Source organism: Toxotes jaculatrix, chromosome 4, assembly GCF_017976425.1.
Source record: "Toxotes jaculatrix isolate fToxJac2 chromosome 4, fToxJac2.pri, whole genome shotgun sequence".
NCBI classification, from domain to species: Eukaryota; Metazoa; Chordata; class Actinopteri; family Toxotidae; genus Toxotes; species Toxotes jaculatrix.
Window position 1 is genome coordinate 1,685,180 of NC_054397.1, and position 25,007 is coordinate 1,710,186.

The following is a 25,007-nucleotide window of genomic DNA, read 5'->3' on the forward strand; positions in this document are numbered from 1 at the left end:
ATTTTGAAAGTGACAACCGGAAGTGGGCGTTTTTCTATTACCGCTTTCCGGTAAACGGTGGAGCGATGGCGGTGCCCATGAGGAGGACGTTTGTGGTCCTACACAGAGCAACATGCAGAAGTTTGACGGTACAGAAACATTTCATAACAGGCTACTGTTTTTAAACAACATTTGGCAGCGAATATGTCGAAGAACCAGCTCGTTTGTTTTGTTCTGAACGCGTTACGATGCACAGAGTCCGCCCCGGGGCTAGCTTTGCTAACGTTAGCTAGCGGTAGCTAACTGTGCGGACATAGCAGATTATTTTCACCGTGAAAATCAAAACAATTAATAAATGAAAAGTTTACAAGTCAAAATGATGGGATATCATGTAGAAATTGTAACAGTTCCTGAGTCAAGGTTATGACACTAAGTTAAAATTCTGATTTAATGTTCACAATTTTAACTGTTGAAAAGTGTGTTTGTGACAAGTGTTTCTTATATTTTGTGCACCCGTATATACAGACACTTTAGAGCAGTGTCACCAGAAACTGAAACTTTATAAGAATTCATGGAAGAGATGTTGTGTTGGATTGCGTTGGATCGTACCGAATAAAGTGGCCGGTAATTGTAGACTGATAAACTAATTTTGAAAACACCCGTGGTCATAAAGCAGTTATTCGTCCTGTTTTTCTTAGAATGCCGAGGCGTCTCTGGATGTCCGTCATCCAGTCCCACTTTTCCTGCCCGTCCGGACCAAGAAGCGATACTTTATCCCTCCGGCAGTTGGGATGAAGGGGAGTAAGGAGATGAACGCGGAGGCAAAGACTCGAGCATCGGGCATTGTCTTTGGGCAGGAGATCTTTGAGAGGCCCATCAACATCTCCTGCACTGGTAAAATAGCTGCTGCTCATGTTCACATACTATGTCAGCTTATTGTTAATAATGGTAATTATAATTTTGCTTACAGAGAACGTTTCAAAACACAAAGTCCTTTACTGTAAAAACAAGGAATTAAAGTAATAACTGAAACTAAAACAAGAAAAAACAGATACCACCAGTTAAGTCAAAGCCACGAGATAAAAGTGAGTTTTAAGAACAGCTTTAAACGAGGACACCAAATTTGTTCCACAGCTGAGGGGCCCAGACGGCAAAGGCCCAGTCACACTTAGTGTCAAGCCATGATTTTAGTAGGGCCCTTCTGTATGGTCAGTTAGTAGAGTACAGATATGGGCAGGAACCTGACCATTCAAACACTATAAAATCCAGCAGTTTGCTGCTTTGGTTAAAATGAAAAACTGTTTCATATGATTATATTTCTCAGAGGAAGTTACAGGAACAGGTATTGTTTTGGTAATTGGTACAGAAACACAGACATTTAGTAATCATCTAGATAATGAAACTGGTGTATTAGTAGTGAGATAAACTCATATCTGTCCTCAGATGTCAGTACCAGTGTTTTATATATCAGTCAGACAGCAGCTGTGCATTGAAACTTCCTGTGGTTGGAGGGCGCACACTGATTGATCAGTCCTGTCTGCTGTCTTTACCAGCGGGAATCTTCGACCCCTACCTCCCCCCAGAGGGCGACGCTCGTCTTTCCTCTCTGTCTAAAGAAGGCCTGAAACAACGGACTGAACAGATCAAACAGAGCGCTGCCTCACAGCTAGCGTAAGAGCACGCTGTTCCTGCACTGATGTTTTTCTTGTCAAACGTGCCGTGATCTTGCAGGAGAGAATTGAGTTTGTTGTGGGTGTGTCATTTTGTTACAGCTGTCTCATTGAATTAAACCCATAAACATCATAAAAAGGTCAGTGCAACAATAAATTTGCAGAAGCTGAATGTTTTTTGTTTTTGTCTTCACAGGATTCGTAAAATCAAATCGCTCGACTCACTGTTCTCAACAAAGGATTTTGCAGTGCAAGCTCAAGAAATCTTTATTGAGGCTCACAATGCTCTGACACAGTAAGCAAACAAACAGTGAATCAGCTGGTGCTCGTATAGTGCTTCATAGTTTAAAATTAGCTTTACTATAACAGCTTTTCCTGTCAAAGATTTTTACAGGGGTAAAAAAAATTAAGTTGTGTGTGAAGTGACTGACATGAAGCAGAGCCTAAACAATTAAAGCATGTAATGGAATTAAATATTTTTATGCTTAACGAAATATTACCTCACTTTATGTATTTGCCCTAAAATGTTTGGATTAAGGTCAAGAGAGAAAGATGAACCTCTGGTCTTGTTTTTGCAGGTTTAACAGGGAGAAACTTCACTCCTTGGTGACAGAAAGGTGCTATCCGGTACGTTCTCTCCTCTTGTAAAGATCTACACTATCTGATTCAGTGACATGTTTTATGGCGTTTCCCGTCAGATATCACACTGCAACTCCCATCACTCCCCTCTCCTGTGTTCAGGAGATGACACGGGGGAACCGCTACAAGACGGTCCGCTGGAGGTTCGTCGAGTCCCTGGAGCCGCCCAAAGTGGTCCACGCCCGCTGCCCCGACATGGTCAGCAAAGGCAACCTGTACGGCCAGGTGACGGTCCGTATGCACTCCAAACAGGTACGATCCGTCTGTATATGGCTACAGTTCAGTTATATGATATGCGTATGAACTATTGGTGTGCAGAGCTTTTTCTCAAAGTGTGTGTTAATTTTTCCTTGTTACAGATACTGCCATCATGTGCCGCCAAGGATCATATAAACCAATTTAATCTCATAAATACACATTAAAATGCTTGGGAACAGTGTTTGATGACAGATTGTGATTTAGTGGAAACACATTTTTGAAACCGGCTCAGAGGAGAGAATACTGACAGTGTTTTATTCCTCTCTTATTTTTCTTCCTGAAAAACATTTTCATTTATTTGCTGTTTCACATCCACTTGTCAAAAGGAAAACCACCAATTGCAAGGTGTTGTTAATCTCAGCTCTAAAATTATTGGCACAAGGACTGTGAGGACGGGCCACTGCCATTAATCACTGTGTATTTCAGCTCTGTCTGATATTGTCATATTTTGGGGTTTGCACCAGGGGCTAAAGCCAGGGTTACAGTCCAGATTTAGATCACTCAGTGAACCCTGTTTTATCTGTGTTTGCCCCGCAGACTCTGGCCATCTACGACCGCTTCGGGAGGCTGATGCTGGGCAGCGAGGAGCAGCCGAAGGACGTCTTGGAGTACCTGGTTATAGAACGGCACCTTATCAACCCCTACGGCAAATGGAGGTTACACGGAAAAATAGTGCCATCCTGGGCTCCTGCCAAAGATCCAATTATTAAGGTGACCCTGTACTCTGCACCGGCTGACAACACTTATCTTTTACTAAGAAAAAGGCAGAGGTCCAAGCCGCTCTCCCTGTCAAAAGGAAATTAAAAAACCTTTATTAACTGGCCAGTTTGTACTTCACTTTAATGACCAACATGAAAGAGGCTGATGGGAAGTGTTTCGTCCTTCAGGCTTTTTAATGGAATTCTCTTATTTTTTCAGTAAGTTATTTTCCCTGTCCTTGCTGTCACGTGTTCTTTTATAAGTCCACACATACTGGCCTTCGTGTTTTCTCATAAAATAGAGAATTAAATCTCTGTATCCAAATGTATATCCAAATTCGGCTCCAGCTGAGATCAGCACAAGAGTAACCTCTATGTACATGAGAAGATAATGTGCAGTAACCTTTATAATATATTGTTTTATCACAGCATCATACTGTAGGTAACCTCAAATAAACAGTGCCACCATACATGAATTCTTCAACAGGAAGTTGTTCAGAGAAATGTAATATTTGCCAAAACTAAGCATCAAAGTGCATTTTTGGCTTAAGAAAGAGAAAAGTTTACCCACTCATGGTTCACTTACTAACCTTTCACACGTAGCACTTGATATGGAGGAAATCAGAACAGCTGCTGAGCAAAGTCGATCCGGTGGAGCTTGAAAACTTTGGCCTCGATTTGGGATCGTTTCATCAGATTAGTAAGCCAAAATGTTTTGGGCACAGACTTAATTCCTGTGCTGTAGTGCTGAAGTTCATCAGTCATAACTGATCCAGTATGAACCGTCCAGAGTTATTTAAAACTTTTTAGTTTCTTTTTGACGAGAATGTTTTCATGGACCTCAGAGACAAGTGAGACATTTCACACGGGAACTGCTTTCTTTGAAATTTAATCGCTTTAGCAAAGAGAACAGAGAGTTCACAAGTCTGATTTTTTTTTTTTTTCATTTTATGGTAGAAAGTAGTTCAAGTGAAAACTGCTACTGATGCAGTCATGTCAACATGGACGTGAAGGTTTCCAGCATCTCCATGAGAGCAAAGGGAGGAACCACTCACTGTTAGTGTGGTGTTCTCAGTAAAGTGCTCAGTGAGTGTATAAGACTGGAATAGAAGATGACTTGCATTATATGCATCACTGCAAAACGTAGAACATAATCATCTTAAATCTGTGAGTCAGTCCCTGCTGTGTCTCAGATGCACCTGACAGATGGAGCCGTAATGTTGCCTGGAAGGTGTTTCTCACTTTTTTCTCTGAGAGAATCTAAAAAAGCTTCAACATCGGTGCTCTGCGAAAGTGTTTGTCACTTTGTCAAATCAACATGAAAGTGATGACACAGTCTCTGCTTGTGCCATCTTCTACTTTCTCATTGTTGTAAACGTAATCGCGAAAGCAGCACAGTAGTTTTCCTCACGCTTTTCATTTACCATAAGAAAACAAGGGAGATCCGATCATGTAATCCACAGCAACAGAATCACACAAGTCTCAAATGTATATATGTATCTCCATTCCTTTTAATTCACCTTGCCGGTTTTTACGTGCATAATGCTGTGGAAATATCAAACTCATCTTCACCGAGCCGCTGCGCTTCAACCAATTCTCTGTGGTTATTTTAGGCTCGGCCACCTGTCAATCACAGTCTGTCAAACCAAGTGACAAATGAAAGGAGGGCATTTTCACCAGCTGTGGTCTATGAAATTTAAAAAAAAAAGTGATTTTACACAATTTAGTCTGCTGCTCTCTTTGTATGTTTGTTCTTAGTATTTAGGTCAAAAACAACTAAGGTGATAGCACATACCTCCTAATTCTAATAAAATGTTTGGAACTATATCTTCTGTACTGATGTAAAACATTAAAGGAAAGAAGAAGCAAACGTTTTCAGTCGAACCAGGACGCCTCTTTCACAGTAATGCCGCCTTTCGAGTTGTTTTCCGGCGCCTTCCCACAGCTTTGAATGGTTTGCTCGTCTCGGTCCTGAAGCTCTTATAGATATTTGTTAGGTACATGTTTAATGAGATTATGTGTTGATTTTAATTTACAAACGATGCTCATCTTCTCCTTGTTCTCTTCCAGACCGTCATGATTCCTGGGTCGAGGCTGAAGCCAGGACAAGAGTTCGATGCCATCAACAGTGAAGTTCCCAAACCAGAGGCGGTACAGTGGTACAAATAAGCCACCAGATGGCGCTGATCTTTCCATTAAACCACATCAGGACATTATTACCAGTCAAGGGCCACATGCTATTTAAAATTTGGCGATGGTTGGTTAGTTGGTCCACCTTGGCAGGACACCAGGCTTCCTATGGAGCCTCATTTCTGGTTGAAAAAGGCTTTTGGCCGTTCAGACGGTTGAAGCAGCAGGTGAGTTGTAGGATGAACAAACCACTTTGTCCTGAAGTCAATAAAACTTCCGCTCACTCCACAGAAAATCATCACACAGCAGTCTGGAATAGTGATAACAACTCTTTTCATAATTTCAACTCAGTTTTGTTTCACACATTTTTATGTCTTATGAGACTAATTTAACGTGTACATGAAAAAAATAAAATGTACAGATCTTTAGAAGTTGTATGGTTTATTCTGTGATGAATACACTGCATGTTGACTTCAGGAAATACAAAAATAAAGTGCCCCATCTGCTTTTCTTCACACCAGTTTTTTTTTCGGAATAATCTTTCATAGAAGATACATACAAAACTGAAAACAGTACATAGGCTGTTTCTCTATGCAAAACAAGGGGTGTGTTACAACAATATTAGATTTTTTTTTTTTTTATGTGACAACAATTCACAGCACGCTCATTCAAAAACACACAAACATGCAACACTGCTCACAAAACTAGGTCACCTCACTGACAAAAAACTGTTTAACAATGAGATCACTGAATGAAAGAGACCTGAAGCTGAGACACTGCAGCAGCAGCACTGCTGATAATCATCATTTCAAACAACTGGCTGTCAATTTCACAGAATAACTGCTGGCATAGACACGTGATTCAATAACATCAATACAGAAAACTGCTAACGCTGTAAGTTTCATTCGCCATAAAACCTCCTCTTACATAACACTGCTTTTAAAAAGTTTCAATCGTCTGAATCTGAAACTTTTTCAGATTCAGAACTTTATAAAATACTGCTCGCTAATGGTGGACACTGAAATGTGTGGCCACTCTTGATGCAAAGACATGATTAGTTAATAATAAAGATATCTGATCCATAAATCATTATCTAATCATTATCTCATCCATAAATTGATTTAATTTTTTAAAAATCCGCCACATTATTTCTCCAGTGTTACCGTCTCTGCAAATTAATGGGCTTTCGCAAAAGGATCTCTGATGAGCTACTTTCTTTCAAAGACCAAAGAATATATATTTCTAGCAGCGACTACAATGACCAGTATCGATACTGGCTAAAAGAAATGTGATGAAAACGTCTGTAGTCAACAAACATCTCATCTAGCAGTTATTCCACTAATCAACTAACAAGGAGCAGCCCTACGTTTTCTTTAAAGCTGAGGCCTGACCTCCGTAACTAGCATTATTTGCAACATCTGGACTGAGCATAGTTGGAGGTTATAATATCCATCAATTTAATGTTCATTGCAATAACCATTAACATTTAAAAAGCATGTAATGTCTACAGCCTGTTTCTGATCTTAATCTCACTGTCCCATCGCCGTGAACCTGGTCTCCACTTAACTGCATCCACATAAAACTCAGTGAACATGATTTTCTACAGATTTCATATATAGAAATATGCAGTATTCGCTGTGCTGTAACACATAGAGTTTTTGGGGTATAAGTCTGAGTTTATGGTGATTTATACAGTTTTTGGCATTTTATTTTTTAAGTGGTTAAATGTTAAATTTCTCTTTATTATCACTGAATCAAAAATGAGAGAGCAATACTAACCATTCATTTGAGCAAACAAGTATGCATAGTTCATTGATCATTAGTACTTGATTGAAATGAAATTTGACATCCATTGTAGTCCTGGCGGCACTGCTTCACACTTAACACTGTCTTCTACTTTAAAAATATATTTTGCACAAAAGAACAAACTTAAGACTGAATTTATCGTGTGTATGCTGGTTAAGATTTGACTTCTGTCTCATTGGTCCTGTGCTATGTTATGCATTTGCGAGCACTATAGAGTTGTTGAGTTCATATTCTGTGGTGTATTCACCACATGTGTCCAACACACTGTACGTACATGGCAAATGTGAATTGTCACCTGAAAACATGCAAAGACACAAAAATATTTTAATTGATAATGGGGGGTAGAAGCAGGAAGAAAAGGGACTTCATATAAATGCCTCAGATGCCCTTCCGTCATCCAAAAATGTCTGTTCGTAAGTCATTGATGGACCAGTGAGGGATGTAACGAGTCTGCAATATGTGTTTCAATAAAAAGCTTTTTATGTCAGGTTGGCACAACTCCGTGCAAAAGTGTCCAGCTTCTAAAGTCTCTACTACAGGCGTCTTAGTTGGACAGTGTCATTGCGTAGTCCAACCTGAAATAACACAGCCCTGTTTTATGTTTCATTAGCTTAAGTACTTGTTCATGAGAAGGGGCTTTCAGCTTTGCCAGCTGCTGGTGGGGAGCTGTTCCTGAGCTGACCCAGCACTCTGACCTCCCTGTGGAGTGGGGGAAGTTTAAAAAAAACAAAGTTACCCCTGACAACAGGGTACCGCCGCAATGGTTTTATAGAGTGCACATTCCCCTTGATTTAATGGGAGTGGTCAGAAGTGAAAATAAATGCTGGCTAGATTTAGGTCACAGGTCAGGTGGGAATACAAGAGCCTCAGCGGCACATTCTGCATCATCCTCTTCATCTTCCTCTGGAATATTCTCAGGCTCCCACGTAAAAACGTCAGAGGCATTGTCTGCAAATGAACCAGATCTGCTCCTCATCATCTCCCAGGGACACAAAGCATCACGTCGGGCTAAGTTTGCTTTCGACTCATCTATCAGCTCTGTGCTGATGTCAGCTGGAGTCTCCTCCACACTCAGTGGCCCCTGGTTCTCCACAACTTCATCTTTCTCACTGTGGAGAATATCAACTTTGCTTTCGTTTGACGTTTGTGGATCCATCAAACAAACGTCTGCTCCAGCACTGTCTTGCTTTATGACAGTTCCTGGTTCTTCGGTCTCCCATGGACAAACATCTGCCCGAGCGCTATCTTGCTTTTTCAGAACTTTTGGTTCTTCTGTTTCCCAAGGACAAACATCTCCCCGAGCGCTATCTTGCTTTTTCAGAACTTTTGGTTCTTCTGTTTCCCAAGGACAAACATCTGTCCGAGCGCTATCTTGCTTTTTCAAAACTTTTGGTTCTTCTGTTTCCCAAGGACAAACATCTGTCCGAGCGCTATCTTGCTTTTTCAGAACTTTTGGTTCATCTGTTTCCCAAGGACAAACATCTGTCCGAGTGCTATCTTGCTTTTTCAGAACTTTTGGTTCATCTGTTTCCCAAGGACAAACATCTGCCCGTGGGCTGTCTTGTTTTTTCAGAACTTTTGGTTCTTCTGTTTCCCATGGACAAACATTTGCCCGAGCGCTGTCTTGCTTTTTCAGAACTTTTGGTTCTTCTGTTTCCCATGGACAGATACCTTCACGAGAATTGTCTCGTCTTTGTAGTTTCTCAGATGCTTTTGATACTTCTGTTTTGACTACTCCTTCTTCCTCTGTCTCCCATGGACAAACATTTGGCCGCGCTGTGTCTTGCGTTACGCGACTGTCAGATATTTTGGGGGTCTCTGTCTTTCCTGATTCTGGTCCCCCAGTTTCCCATGGACATACATCTGCTGGTCTTTCCAGTCCTTGTGACACTGTCTTGGTAGATGCAGTCTTTTGTGGGGGCTCAGTTTCCCAGGGGCACACATTTTCTTTTGTGCTGTTGTTCCATTCGGTCGGTACCAATGCAGCTTTCAAAGGTGAGACATTTTCTTGTGAGTCTTTTGGTTTGTCTTGATTTCCAGTTTCCCAGGGGCAAACATCTACCTTGATGGTCATTTGTGAAGTTGGATCTGTATGGGTTGGCGCTGTGCTTCCCTCTTCCCATGGACAAATATTTTCCATGATTTTAGGAGGATCAGGGAAATCCCATGGACAATCTGCTGTCTTGTTCACTTGTTTACCCCAGTTAAGGGCAGCTGATTTTGAAGTATATTGTTGCTCATTACTTAACATTTCATTTGATGCACCAGGATAGATGGCAGGTTTCATAACTTCTTGTCGAAGGGGCACTGCCAGTGTTCCCTTGGCCTCCATAGGATTCAGGTTTTCATATACAACTTCAGCCTTGTCCTGAACATCCCAAGGACAAACATTGGCATACTCATTATCTTGTCTTACTGAGGGCTGGGGGGCTTCTGCAGTCTCCCAGGGACATATGTCTGCTGCATGTTTCAAAGACTGCTGTGTCTGTGAATCTTTGGACAGAGCGGCATGAGACATAACGGGAATATCTTGAGATTCCCAAGGACATACTTCACCATGACCACTTCCTTGTCTTCTCACGTTCCCGTGCTCTTGAGATTCCCATGGACATAAATTGGATCGTTCAGATACCTGAGATTCCCAAGGGCAAACATCTGCTTTAATGCTCTGCTGCTTCTTTGGTCCCTCTCCATGCGGCAAAGTACCAGCTCCGTCCCATGGACACACATCCACATGAGAAACATTACGCACTGGTGTAATTCGATTACTGCCTCTTCTGTGAGTTGAAGGAGTTCTAGAGCTGCTAGCAGTTTCCCACGAACTTATACTACTACGTTTGCTGTTCTGTCTCGATAAAAACACATTCTCATAGGTGCCATCTTTTTGCATATCATCCACGTCCCAAGGGTAGACGGCAGACTTTACGATCACAAGCCTTCTTGGGCTTCTGTCTGATGAGTCCCCAGAGGACAGTCTGATTGCATTCTGCTTCACAAGACAGGGTTTCCCATCTACTGTTGTCATACTTCTTTTCTGTAGTGACCTCTTTTCCATGCTTGGGCGTCTACTGGATGTTCCCGATCTTGGTGTTGTGGAAGCACTTTCCTGACTTTTTTGTGAGACAGAGTCCTCTCTATTTAAATTTCCATCCTTGCTGGATCTGCTTCCTGCATCCATGGATCCCATAATTGATTTCACAGAGAGCCACTTAGTAGTGGTGGTGCGGAAAGAGAAGACACGCTGATCTTTTGTGACCTTTGGTCTCGGAGAGCCTGGTGCACTTGCAGACACAGGAGCTTGTGGTTTGGGCGACTCAGTTTCACCTTGGAGTCCTTTGTCCTCAGAAGGAGTCTTTTCTACAGGTGGTAAATGGTCCCAGGGACAGACGAGCGCCAGTGGAGATGGTGGCCTTTTTACCTCATCATCCTCAGACTTTGCATAGGTGACATGCTTCTGGTTCTTGTCACCTGATGGTTCTTGCTCCACCTCCCAAGGACAGACCTCAGCCTTGTCAAATGACTCTGACTGGAGAGCGCTCCTGGTCTGGTCACTAATGGAAATGCTCTGCCTGGACCTTGTCAGCACTGTGCTGGCTCTGTTAACCTTAGGTATATTCTCCATAGAATGGGTGGTAGTGGAAGTTAGACTCCAGGACTTATGAAGTCTGGTGTGATCAGGATGCAGAAGATTGGTATCAATTGTCAGATTCTGGGCACTGGCTGACTTGCAGACCCCTGGTGGAATATCCAAGGAGTCCGTCTCAGATCGCTGGGAGGATCTCTTCACAGAGTTTGCCTTTAGCGTGGAGTCACGCAAGGAAGAGTCTCTTTCCCTGACATAGTGATAATCACTTTGGGACTTGCGCATGGATGGTGACGGTGATTTCATTGAACTTCTGTAACTGATACTGACGGTGTCTGGAGTCCTCCTAAAAGAGTCAGACAGAGCCACGCTTCTGCTGCGGAAAGATCCATCTTTGTCCTCACGGCTGCACTGTCGGCTCATGGATTCTGGGATCTCAGCAATGCGTTTAATAATGGACCTCCCCAGTGCACATCGGGAACTTCGCTTCTTTGACAGATGGGGGTTGTTAGCGGTCATCTTCTTCGTCTTGTGGACTTCTAACTGGGCATATAACTTCTTCAGTTCATCCTGGTGCATGTGAAGAAGGGGGGTGGGGGGCGGATCGGTGGAGGGATTGAGGAGATGGTTGAAATAATTGAGGAGAGGAAAAGACAAGGACAGTAACAAGTCAGAGGAAAGGTAGAACACCAGAAAATGTTTTCATGTAAGAAGAACACAGTTGAGGGACAGAGAAGGATAAAGGGTGGAGAAAGGTCATACATAAGTCCATTCCACTGCTGACTGTATTTCCTGTTCATTTATGATTTAATTATAAAACATTTAAGATTTGTTTAAGTGAGTCTACACGTGGTCATAACTGAAATTAAGGGACATTTATTGTTGTTATTTAAGTGAGACCTTTGGAATTTCTTCCATCTTTTGTAAATTATGTCCCAAAGCAAAGTGATAACATCGTTCTGAGGGGACAAGAGAGTTTACCCGAAAGTCATCCGGGTCCACACTGTGTTCACTCCACGCAGAGTGAAAACTGCTGTTGAGGTACGAGCCGGACCGCCGCAGGTCCACTTCATCTTCATACACCTCTGCTGCAATCTCCTCTCTCCCAGGCTTAGACACATAAAGAAACTGAGGAACATACACAAATCACATGTAAACCTTTCACCTGTAAACATTTCTGATATTCAAGTTGATTGTAGACAATCGACAGTCAGGTCAAATGATTACACAAATGTCAGATTAACCATTTCAAAATTGCTGGTTGTTGTTTCCCTGCAGAAAATGGCCAGCAGACTTGAGTAAGTGGAATACTGGATTTCTCTGTTCCATGTGAACATCATATCCCGAATGATCAAAACCGGGATAAACCTCATACCCAGGGCACTGGTGTCCATGTAAACACGTAAATGACATTTAAATAAAGTTGTGTTGAGGTAAGAACATGTTGAGCATGTCCCATTAAACAGCTGAGTACCTTGGGAATGAAGAGCAGGGCGAGTGTCACAGTGATGGTGACATGGGTGTGGGTGAAGGATAGCAGCAACATCCAGTCAGGATGGAGAGAGGGAAAGGTGAACCTGAGGGAAGCAGAGAACACGAAATCATTCCTCATCTGTCTGGGGTCAGCTTTTCCTGCACTTTAGAGCTCAAGGCACGTTGGTTATGCTGCTTTTTATTTTACCGGAACAGGTGGAACATGGAGGAGAGGAGCAGCTCGTTGTGGATTGCGATGCCCATGTAACGAGGTTCATGGAAGGCTGAGGGGACCGGCCTGACGGCGGTCCACAGGGAGCTTCCCCAGCACAGGAAGAGGAGCTCAGCTGTGGCGGAGAAAGGAAGGGCGGGAAAAATAGAGGTGATGTCAGTTTGGTATATTCTCGTTTCATGCAACTGTTGGCTTGTTTACAGCCCGTCAGATTTCCCTGATCACAGCCACTAATTTGGTGAGTACATCTTTACTATTACTATTACTCATCATAACTTTTCAGCTGGTTCAAGAAGCTCCTCCCGTCACCGCCGCCACTCACCCACAGCCATCATGTAGTCCCAGCGGTCCAGGTAACACAGGTTGAACCCCTGTCCGTCTGTCGTGTTGGTCGTGATAAACACCGGGATGTTCCTGTCGCGGTTCTGGAGGACGCCCACGGTCCACGCGCACAGGAACCAGCTGACCGTCATCAGCATCACTGCCAGGATCCTCAGCAGGTGGAGGCTGGACATGTAGGGAACCCTCTGGGCCGTGCGTGAGAGGAACACCTTCAGCACCCTGCGCAGAGGCAAGAACATATCAGTGTTTGACTGTAGATGATGTAGAGTTTTCAAAAAGACCTTTAAATAGAGACTCTGGTACCACTTTATTAGGTACACCTGTGCAAATTCTACCCTCATGAGCTAAATGAAGTTTTTAATGTTCAGCTTGTGCAGTGGCACTGAAACATCGACCTACCTGTACATTTTCAGAGTGACTGTGCCGTAGACGATGGAGAAGCCGAGCATTCGGACCCAGCGGAGCAGGATACACCTGAAGGTGCTCGGCTTGAAGTACAGGATGAAAACCTGCAGTAAGAGACAGACACTTCAGTCCAAGTCAAACTACAGTGATGGTGTGGACGACTGTTTCTGTCGGTGTGTATCTTGACTCATCATCAAATATGAAATGTGGTATTTTCACACACACTTCACTGTGTTTCGAACAATAATTATTACTGTTACTAATGCCTCACCAGTTCCACTGTTCCTGCTTGTGCTACCACCACTACTTACAAGCACTACGGTTACTGTTTACTACTATGGTACTGGTGTTAATGGAGCTGTACAAGTGCCACCAACTGCTACAGACTTCAAGTAGAAAACTGAACAGATAAAAAACTGCCTGTGTAAACATCACAGTGTTGTCAGATTTTTACACTGTTAATACTTTCATCCAGTCACACTGGACAACAGGTTGTACCTCCGTCTCTGTTCAGTATGTAGCAGTGGAGCGGATGACTGTAATCCAGGAATTAAAGCTCATTCTGCTGTGACAGTCAGTGTCAGTCACCCTGGATAAGAGCATCAGCTAAAGCCTAAAATGTGAACGCAAATTTACATCATTGTGTTCCAACCACTCGTACAGGATAAACGACTCAGAGTGGACACATATAGAATCAGAGACAACGTACAGTGAACATCCAGAGGGAGGCAGAGGCAGCTTTAATCAGCAGGAACCAGCAGGCCTCACTCAGAGGCAGACTGGGGTCTCTGGTACAGACGGAGTTACTGACTACTGATTATTATTATTATTGTTGTTGTTTTGTTGTCACACCCCACTCTTCTGATCCTCCTGTCCTTTCTTTATATTACTGTGAGCAACATGAGTTTTCTAGGCCGTTTCCTCTTCTCTGTGCAGCGTCCTGTAGTAATCTGTCTGTAGCCTGTTCATCTGTTGTGTCAGGAGGTTTGGACTCAGACAGCCTCTCCCGCCTGGACAAAATAAATTTCAAATCCAGCTTTCAAGCCACAGCAGCACTTAAAACGTGTGGTTTTGTCATGAGTGAGGACTCTGTCTGACGATTTCTGCACAACTGTTCTGTTCTGAGGACATTATGAAAGTTTGCAGTTTGTGAGCACTGGTTTGGCAAGAAATGCACAGTGGGAAAATATTGGTTTGCCTTATTATGGACCACAATGCAACAGGTGCAGTCTCACAAAGATGTAGTCTGTCCAGGAGAGTCCAATACCTGACCAAGACGTTTTCTCTGGCTGAGGAGCTGCCTGATTTAATTAACACCATAAGCTGGTAAACTGATTGAAAAATTAAGTTCCTGCCATCACCCTCTGGAAAAGAGCAGCAAAGGTTTGACAGTGACCTGCAAATATAAATGTTAATAAATCATTAAAAAGGATTCTGGACGGTAATCCATCAAGTCTGCAGCTCTTTTCCACAAGATAAGTGGTTCATTACATCTGCAGGGAAACAGCAGCAGGCTGGAAAATAAGGACACCACAGAAGAAGAGTGGTTTAAATTCTCACACTGGCTGCCAAAATCATGGATTTTTAAAATCCATTTTTCAGTTCAATGGCTGCTAATCCTCCTGGTTGAATTGCCAATATTTTACACATTAGAGAAAAACCTTCCACAGGGAGATGTTTTATATTCACCGTCTGATTTTCTCTTTTGATTTTAAACGGAAGTAAAAGGAAAATATTTCCAAACTCTGTGGGACATTTTGGTTACAACTTGAAATGTTGCTTCAGAGATTCTTCTGCAGTCAATGTTCATTAACTGTAATAATAAAAACGCTGCTCTGAACAGGCTTTTCATCACTGCGACCATCCTCCCTGTGCACACCAGACAACGAGCCCTCCAGCAGGCGACCGTTTGTAGATCAAACGGAAACCCCGCCGCATCTGACCCCTCGCTGAGATGAGAGAGTGACCTCTGACCTTTCATCTGGGACTACAGTCAGGTATGTGGGCCGCAGTTCACCTTTGGATTTAAAACCAAACACAGCACCAAAAACAGCATCCACCCAAACGGACCGTTGCTCATGCTGGATTTCCATTCAAAGTAACAGCTAACAACTGAACTGACAGCCTGCTATGACTGAATGAACACAGGTGAAACAGTTAACTTTCTCATGACACTGACAAACAAATGGTACTTTACGATATGGAATCACCGAGGTCTGTATCAGGGCCAGTACCCACAGATTAGATACGTGCATCCCTGCTTTGCTTTGAGTGACAGGTGTCTCGGCCTATCACACTCATCCCACACCAGCTGAACCCGGACTTCCTTCCTAATCATAATCCAAAAAAATCCTAATTCAGGCAAATGATTTGTCTCCTGTACCTGCCAAGATGGCAGCGAGAGGGAAAATCAAATCCAGGCCTCGACAGAAATCCTGTGGTGTTTTCACCAACGTTGTTCTCAGTTGTTGTTGTTTTTTTAACATACAGTGTTGACATTTATTTGACTTTAGTCACCACCTACTTTGCAGATTGAGGTCAATAACATCAAATCAATGATGATAATCAATGATTATCATGTATTACCAAAAGATAAGAATATTGATCACTGATGGGGAAATTCACAAGCTACACATTCATGTATCAATAATTATAAGACCTATGTTTGGTACTCAAACTGTGTTCTTGCTTCTAAAGTTTAAAATGCAGGACAGAGAATTTCTGCCACTGGTCACTCAATATTCAAACATTCGCTGATCGTTGTTATATTTTGAGGTTTATGGCACCGATGTGCAGCTCAGAGGAGCAGAGCTGCCACGAGAGCAGCCCGTTAACATGTTCACACATCACACTAAACCAAATCACTGATCAATAACTTGCAGTTCACACACACTGAATCACTCGGCGTCAGCATGAACGAGCTCACATCGACTGACGTCTCTCAGATGGATGGACAAAAAGTCACGGCCGACTTACGCTAACGCCTCTGTAATTGGTAAAAATGACTCTTAAGATTGATTGATAATCTATCACCGGAGCAGAGAGACGTTATGAAAACTGTCGACTACCCACCCGCCCCATTTCCCCTCACACACACACACACACGCCCTCACCCCCATTCACCCTCCCACAAATCGTCCATTATGATATAATCCGTGGCGCTGTGCTGTGCAGTGATCTGTAAAGAGCTCTAATCTGCTACGCTCTCAGCCGGCCGCCTCGGTCAAGCACTCACTGGGAAGTAGAGGAGCAGAGAGCCGAACAGGATCGTCTCCAGCAGCAGGAGGCCGGACGCCCGGATCCTCTGTGGGAGGAGGAGGAGGAGGGGGGGGAGCAGGAGGAGGAGGAGGAAAACAACAGTTATGACAAGATGTGGTGCTGGCTGACCACTGTCTAGGCCATATGATGCAGTTTTAGATTGATGTGTTGACACACAAGCCCGACCCTGCCAGGTGAGCCTCTGTTCCACCGGCTGACAGGTGTCGACACATTTTCTCACTGAGACACGACACTGAGGTTTTAATGTTAAATCAAGTCTGTTCTGTCTATGTTCCATCGTTTGGAGACAACATACGTGATGGAAACTTGCTGTGTGTCTTTAATACACGTCAGGTGGTCGTAGTCTCCTGTTCAGAGCTGCAGCTCAGTGACGTCTGTGATTGGTACAAATGTTTTTGATAGAAAAAGACTGACTGAAAATCAGAAGACTTTAACAGTCTCCTGTGATCCAAAGGACATTTCTGCTAAGTAAACAGCAGAATTTTAACATAATGCATCACGGCTCAAAACCTGGAACGGCTCCACTGTCGTCCTTCCATCTAAACTCTGTCCATACGGTGGCCCTGCTGAGCCAAAAGACCTGACTCACCCGGTTTCGCCGATGCCTGTAGGCCACCAGCATGCTGACGAAGATGAGGAGCATGAAGACCCCCTGGACGGCCAACACGGCGGCCCTGAGAAGCCAGTCCTCCTGGACCCAGCAGGGGGCACCGTCCTGACAGCTCTTACAGCCTGGCCAGCACGGCAGACAGATGGGCATGTTCGGGTAACACGTACCGCCGCCCTCACTCCCGTTCACAGGGCCGCCATCTGCACCACACACAGACACATGCATCTACACCTACACAAACCCGTGTGAAGGCCTCATATACATGTGACTTACACCTCCAAAGCCTCGTACAGTCCCCACAGAAATATCCTCACTCTGAAAACAAGAAAGTTACCATTTAATGTGTCTAACTTTTTTTTTTTGGTCTTGATTTTAAAATAATCACAGGTAGCCAGGGGAAACTTTCATGACTTTGAGGACTTTGGATTCAATTCCCGAGTGTTCACATGAGGGAAGCCAGTGAGGGATCATGTTGCTGGTGAGTACTGCTGGTTGGTTAGGCAGCCAGGTAAGACGACGCCTACAGTCCCTCCCAAACACAACCCATGTGTTTTGTTAGTCTCTTGATCAGTCATTTTGTAAAAACCTAAAAATCTTTTTTAGTTGTTTCTGTGAATCTTGGTTAAATGGATTGTAAACGTTGGCATAAAACTTCTGAGGCAGTGACCTCAGGACAGCGTCTTTCAGTTACTTTACCTGCTGTGTACAGAGGTTACTGACCCACTCACCTGAGTCCTGAGGGACTATCTCAGGGTTGTAGTAGCCCTCTTTACAGCGGCAGCAGTACTGACCCAGTCGAAAGCCCCGGCCTGGAATCGGTATGCACTGCAGAGGAGAAACAGAAAGCATGTTCAGTTTTTCAGTCTTGTCTTTTTTAGTGCAGTGGGTGGACAAAATATCAAAAACAGGTAACAGGAATAAAATCTGTGGCCCTTAAACAACATTATTCATTTAATATGTCAGAAGCTTTGGCTCAAAGCACCTCACATTGTTGCCCTCAGCATATTTACATTAGGAGTTTGATGTTTTGCTGAAGGACATGTGCACAGTCCCTGTCATTATTCCTGTTGATAACTTTTAAACCGTTTTTCCTGTTAAAACATTTTCTGTTGAATTTCATTCATATTGTAAAATGTTGGCACTGTTTTAAGATTATGTAGTGTGACCGTATTTAATCGCCCTGTGGATTATTAGTAATGGATATCATGCACTACGTAGGTTTATATATTGCATTAACATAAATCAGTCACATTAACATATAGCCAACGGTCACAGGGTATGAACACATGGATGGATCACTGAACAGGCCAACCAGGCACAGAGCTTCAGGGGTTCCCTGGACCTGAGGCTCTGTTTGAAGTGACTGTTAACTTTTTGTAAAGTAAATCAAACAACTACAAAGACATAAGAAATAACCACAAAGACTCAACAATGTTTGTGGAGATGGAAAATGATCACAAACAGACTCAAAATGATGTGTCTCCTTCGGTCTGGGGGGGTCTGGCTCCTTTGTATGAGGAGTGGGGGGCCCTTTTACATGTCTCTGCCCGGGGGCCCCTTGTTTTATAATCCGTCTATGTGTTAATGTAAAATTAAATGGTGTTTAAATAAATGACTGAAAAAAAGGGGACAGATTAAGACCAAAACCAGGCCGACAGTGAGCGTGTCCCAGGTTCGGATGATTTTGACCCATGAGGACACGAAGCAGCGACGTTTTCCCGTCGCTGCGGTGAAGCGAACGGTAGCTGAACGAACAAAGGTTAAAAACGGGGTCACATTACTCTCTCACTCTATTTCCTGCTGATGCTAGCATCAGTTTAGCCAGACGGGACAGAAAGGCAGATACACACACACACACACACATACACACACACACACATTTGGATGCTCTGTGTGTTAATCTAAGTTAAAAGCTAAATGGATACATAATGCCTCTACTAAGAGCATTATCCTTTTCTAGAGAAATCCTGTTCCCATGTGTGTACACACACACACACACACACACACACACCGAACACACACAGGCTTCACATATGTATATACAAACTCACAACCCCCTTATCAGATGCTCAAGGACCTAATGGCACGGGCTGAACATTAATGTGATATGGATTATACACAGCGGTCAACTTAATTCTCCTCATGGCTGCATCTCATTTCAGCAGACAGTCGTAGTAAATAATGGACTCGCTCATCTGTCGTGTTTAGGTTGAAACCGCGGGTCGTCACGGCGGCCAAGTCAAATGCTTTGCAGCTAGTCTGTTGTTTACATCAGTGCATTGAAGAAATTAAGCTCCAATACGAAATATGAAATACATCATCATGGATCGCAGGGGGAGGGAAAGGTAAACCAAGACAAGATCACGCAGAACAGGGAGAAGCAAAACCACAGAAGAAGTTAGACGAAAGCAGAAGAGGAAAGATGAGTGAATAAAAGATGAAGCCAGGCAAAAAAAAAACTCAGGATGAGATGAGATGAGATGAGATGAGATGAGTGAGGACTTTAAGAGAGGAGACCAAAAACCATGAAGGGGAAAACTATATGAGATGAGATCAGATGAGACGGAACGATAGAAAACAGGACAAGATGAAGACAGGCATTAAAAAAGACAAAGCCAGATGAGATGAGATGACATGAGATGAGAAGTAGACAAGGAATCAGAGGACAAGACAGGACAAATGCATATGAGATGAGGCAAGGGAAGACAAGATGATGAGACATGACAAGAGGAGACAGGACAGGAAGAGATATGGCATGAATGGACAAGGCAAGACATGTCCACACAACAAGACGTGAAGAAGGAGAAGGTCAAACAGGACAGCCGACCCAGACCCAGAGGACAGAGGATGAGCCACAACCTGCTGTGCCAAGTCAAAGGGTTTGGACCCTCTAAGGGACGGGACGGGACAAAGGGGGCCATGTGGATTGTGGGATTTTTGGGACCATTCTTCTCTTGTGTTTCAGACCTCTGTGTGCGCGGCGCATAAAGGGGAAGTATGTCAACGGGCTGGATTATCGCCATAATCCATCAGATCATCCCGCAGCCCGCCACCCAGCACAGCCATCTTTAAATAGACGGCTGAGATGAGAGGTAGAGGATTGGGTCTGGGCAGACGGGCCGGCAGGGAAAAGGGAGACTGAGCCAGAAGGACTGGCGGTGGTGGAGGAGGGGACGGGCGAGCAGACAGAAGAGTGGAAGTGTGAATAGGTGAAAGGATAAAAAGGCAAAAACAGAGTAATGAGTTCAGACAGAAAGAGCTTAAACCGTTTTGAGAGGTCGGAGCATTTCTGTGTGATGTAACTAAAAATCTCAAACGTGAGTTGGACAGTTTAAACCGTTTGGCTTAAGTTTAGACCGGTGGTTCCCGAACTTTTTAGGTTTCAGGTTTACCCCCAGATGAACAGAAGTATCCCCGAATTATCACCCCAGCTTATTTCAATTTATCTGTTACTTTTAGCAAACTTTTTCAAGGTGTTGTCATGTTCTTCTTATCCATTCAGTTTAGCTAATTCAATATTTATCGAGTATATTTATCTATTTTAACTGTTTATTCAATGCTGTAAGCTAACTATTGATTCATTAATTTACGTTTCTATTTTAACCATTTATCCATTTTTTATCCGTCTTATTAAGCCATTCATTCATTCTGTTTCAGAGGATTGAAGGAAGATGGTGTCCCCATGTTTAATACTGTCCACTGGTTTTAACAGGTGTGAACTGGCTTACTGGCAGACCTGTTCTGCTCGCTTGAATGACAGGTCGGAAACCAGACGACGTCCATGCTGCCGCTTTTAAACTCTCAACCTTTTTAACTCAAAATCCAACCCGACTCCGCCACAAGCAGCGGGAAGAGTTAAGCCAAAGATGCTCACTGACGAGGCTGACAGGCCAAAAGTGATGTTGTATTACAGAAAAAGGGGGAAATCCTGATGGCTCATTAATCTAAGGTACAGTACAGTATGCTCCATAGAGCCACTGTCCGAGGAGAACACCAAACATCCTGACACAAGTTTCCCTCTGGCTTTTCAGAACATCCATTTCGTCTCCATAGAAGTTCACCACCTTTGATGCTTCACAGGTGAGCTAACATTTTCTTTATGTTTGCTGTAGTTGTTGCTGTTTGTAGGGCAGAGTGCCCTTTTAGGAGGCAGCTTAAAGGTTAGAGGGAGAGGGTCTGACACTGGGCTATGGCTGATGCACATTCCCAAACCGACCTGCAGGTGACCAGTTTGGTTGCAGTTGCGTAGTGCATTCAAGAGTCGAGGCGGTTTGTCAAACAGGCCAGATCCACAAAAATGTGGCGGCCAGTTATAAGAAAACAGTATGAGAAATAAACAAACAGATAAATAGCTTGTTTTCTGGTTCACGTGGATAATTAAACATCTGAGTCACCAGGATTCATCCCGTGGAAACCATGAATCAAGTTAAAGCTTTGACCTGCTGGTGGCGCTAGATGAAAAGTCAGGCGAACACCAAAATCATAAGGAATCCTCATCTGGAGAACCTTTAATATCTGTACCAGTTTCCATGGTGATCCATCCCAGCAGCTGCTGAGAAATTTCAGAGTGGACCAAAGTGATGGAACAGGCCGACATCACCATCCCCCATCGCTAATGCAAAGCAGCTGTTTATAAACGGCCACATGAGGGCGCTGCACCACTAACTTGGTACCACATTCCACTGATATCTGTTGAATAGTTTTTTAAATAACAGCTGAAATATAACCCGGCTGTTTGTGACTTGTTTCTAAGCGTTGGTTTCCCTGTAGCTGGACAGTTTGATGCTAAAGGAACTAAATTCAAACGTTAATTAAAGAACACTTTTCTGTTGTGGTTCAGCTCATAAAAACCAGACAGCAGGTGGTTTCTCTCTCTCTCTCTCTGGTCCTGGCTATCGCTGTGTTTACCTCCATGGTCGTGCGGTTGCACTGGTGCGTATCAGCAAACCAGCTGTCTCCTGTTGCACACTGGTCCAAGTCGATGTCCTGAATGTTGACGTCCACACGGACCACACCTCTGACACAGAAAGACAAACACACACACACAAGAGGCGGGTGTGAGTCACAGCAAACTAAAAAGAGGCTCCGAATTTCATCGGATTCATTGGAACAATCTTTTTTTTCTCCTGCAGCTCCACATTTCCTCTGCAGAAACCTGTTTGGCCTTTAATTGGTTCCCTCTCAAATGTCAGATTTTATCCGACTCTGCTGATTCAAAACCACTTTTTATCCTAAATGTTAATCAAACGTTTCTTCAGAGAGCTGGAGGGAAGGTCACACAGGCCAACGCAGCACTAGAAAGGCAGGTGAAACACAAATGCTGCTGCTGCAAGTTTCAAAGCCTCTTTTCAGATTCTTTGGAAGAAAAAAACTTATTTTCAGACTCACAACCGGGTATTTGTGAAATATCCTGGTTTTGAATATGTTTTATTAGCAGAAAAGCCAATTGCCAGAAATTGCTCCAACTTCAGTGAAGAGCACGAAACAAACCTGAGATGTTTCATTCACATCGTCTACTTGCAATAACAGCTGATGGATCAGGTCCAAACCTGATCTAAGGGACTCAGGCAGCTTCCCCCAGACAAGTCACAGCGTACAGTTCTGTCATGTCTCACTCTGCTCAGAACAGTTGAAGATTAAACAATAGCTCTAAATTAAAAGAGTCTGGGGAAATTTCTCAACATTAACATGCAAGCCAGATTTTAAAATGAATTGTAAACATGCAGGGGGTTCAGCATGCTGAGATCAATCAGGACCAATCACTGATCACGTCTACACGTTGGTCATGTGATAATTTCCCTGGAGCCACGAATTACAGCAACGCACCTGAGTAAAGTGTCACTGTCAACATGAGACAGCTTAGCTGAGTTTTCTGTGTATTTGTGTTTTAAAATATGTGTGTGTGTGTGTGTGTGCGTGTGCATGTGTGTGTGTGTGTGTGTGTGTGTGTGTGTGTGTGTGTGTGTGTGTGTGTGTGTGTGTGTGTGTGTGAGGCCTAACCTGAACTCAGGCGTCAGGTCTGGCTTGAGGCCATAGAACGATGTGGACAGCGTGAGCATCCAGCCTGGCAGGAAGCGTCCGTCCTTGCAGTCCAGAAAGGGGGCGCCGCCCCAGCGCACCCCACTGCGATTGGTCACGTAGCTGTCACCCTGTCCCCACTTGGGTGTGTCCAGGGTGCTGAGGTCATTGAGGAGCACCCGCTTGGACAGGGCTGCTATCGGCTGGCTGGACTCCGGGAATTTAAAGCTTCTGAACCAGCTGTCGTCGGGGGCCGGAGCGGGCGGATGCAGGCTCTCCCAGGCCTTGGATAAGTCCTGAAGAATGATGGTCTGCACCTTGGACGTGGGGTTGCGGGTGGCGCGGAGCACCAGCTGTGGCACCTGGGCGGTTGGGTCAGCATCGAAGGTGAGCAGGGACCGCTGGATGAGCACATCGGCCTCCAGGAGGGCACGGACCAGGGCGTGGTACCACTCCATGTCCTCCTGCACCGTGCTCTCCCGCAGGTCACTGGCCTGGAAGATCATGTTTAGGAAATTGGCAGTACTGGCGAGTGCATCCAGAGCCGGCCGGAGGGGGGCATAGAAGCTGACGGGCAGGGATCCAGTCTGCCCCGGGGAGCTGTACGCCCGTGAGCAGCGGGCCACTTCCAGAGTGGAAGGGTCTCCGGTGTACAAGAAGGTCTCTGCTGGCCACCAGTCATCCTCCTCCTCTGTGGGAACCTGTGAAGGTGTGGCCGCAAACCCAGAAGGCTCTGGGGGCCTGAGGGAAGTGGAGGGGCGGGTGGAGATGTCAGGAGTTCTTGTACTGTTTGTTAAAGAGTCAGTGCTGTTGTCTGCCTCCACTATGACTCCTGATGTGAAGTCTGGAGTCACCTGGGCTCTGAGGAGGGGTGGGAGCAGGAGAAGAATCCAAACAGGACCCATCCTGGCTTCACTCTGAGGAGGAGGAGGAGGAGGGGGGGGGAGGGGGGGTCACACACCGACAGCACCGTCTCTTTTCGGCTCTTGACCCCTTTGTAATGAACCTGAAGAGATGAAAACATCACATGTTGGCGGAGGTTCGGACTTTGGCAGATTTCTTCATCTTCACATCCGGGAGGCGGTGGAGCCGCGGCGGGTGTCCGGGAGGAGCGCGGCCACTCGGTCTGCGGCGCTCTCACTCACGCTCGGAGCGCACAGCTCCATCCGTGCGCCGCACGGGCACACGCACGCGCCTTCCTGCGCTCGCGCACGCACTCGCCAGAAAATGACATTAAACCTGCGTGTCCTCGGTGGTGGCGTCTCTGCAGTCTCCGTGCGGTGTCTCCAGCCTGCGGTGCCGCTCAGTCTCCGCGCTCGCGTTCTGAAGTCGCAAAGCTGCGCGCCAAGTTCCAGAGCAAAGAAGAAGAAAACACGCAGCATGCGCGAGGAGGAGGAGGAGGGGGAGGCGGGAAGGATGAGGGAAAAGACTCAAAGTTGGGGGATCCCCGTGTTTGGTGGGAGGAGGTGGGAGGTGAGCAGCGTGTTGAAGAGATGGAGGGATGAAGAGAGAAGAGCAGATTTCCTCCTCTCTCTTCTTCTCCGCTCTGCTATCTGTTGCTCCAGAGAGCTTCCAGCCCGTCTGACGAGGCTTGTGATGCTCGTCCATCCTCCCTCCCTCACCACTCCCCCCGTTCCCACCCCACACCCTCCCCTGTCTCCCATCATTCCCTCTTCCCCTCCCGTCCCTTCATCCCTTCATTCACCCTGTGTCTCCCTCCTGTGTATCGACAGTGACGCTTACCAGTGCTGAAAGGTGATGAGAGTGGTACATCTGTGTGTGTGTGTGTGTGTGTGTGTGTGTGAGTGTGTGTGTGTGTTCACAGAGGAGAGGATGATGCAGTCAGTCAGAGATGAGGGTTAAGCTCTGCTGCATTTGGGCGTCC

At 44.8% G+C, this 25,007-nt stretch overlaps 2 protein-coding genes across 2 annotated transcripts; one reads left to right on the forward strand and one right to left on the reverse strand.

Moving 5' to 3' along the window:
- The first annotated feature begins 49 nt into the window (after positions 1-49).
- Positions 50-5,880, forward strand: mrpl45 (mitochondrial ribosomal protein L45). Its single transcript, XM_041035190.1, has 8 exons — positions 50-128; positions 678-873; positions 1,533-1,650; positions 1,846-1,944; positions 2,228-2,276; positions 2,391-2,540; positions 3,084-3,257; positions 5,315-5,880. The coding sequence occupies exons 1-8, from the start codon at positions 66-68 to the stop codon at positions 5,411-5,413; spliced, it is 948 nt and encodes a 315-aa protein (XP_040891124.1). The 5' UTR covers positions 50-65; the 3' UTR covers positions 5,414-5,880.
- A 1,994-nt stretch (positions 5,881-7,874) lies between these two features.
- Positions 7,875-24,027, reverse strand: gpr179 (G protein-coupled receptor 179). The gene is made up of 12 exons (XM_041036536.1): positions 23,105-24,027; positions 22,013-22,121; positions 17,833-17,929; positions 17,084-17,304; positions 16,451-16,519; positions 13,210-13,319; positions 12,791-13,029; positions 12,445-12,583; positions 12,238-12,340; positions 11,745-11,891; positions 8,852-11,333; positions 7,875-8,599 (listed from the first exon to the last, which is right to left on the reverse strand). Exons 1-12 carry the CDS (start codon positions 24,025-24,027, stop codon positions 8,019-8,021), a joined length of 5,220 nt encoding a protein of 1,739 aa, XP_040892470.1. The 3' UTR covers positions 7,875-8,018.
- Positions 24,028-25,007: the final 980 nt, after the last annotated feature.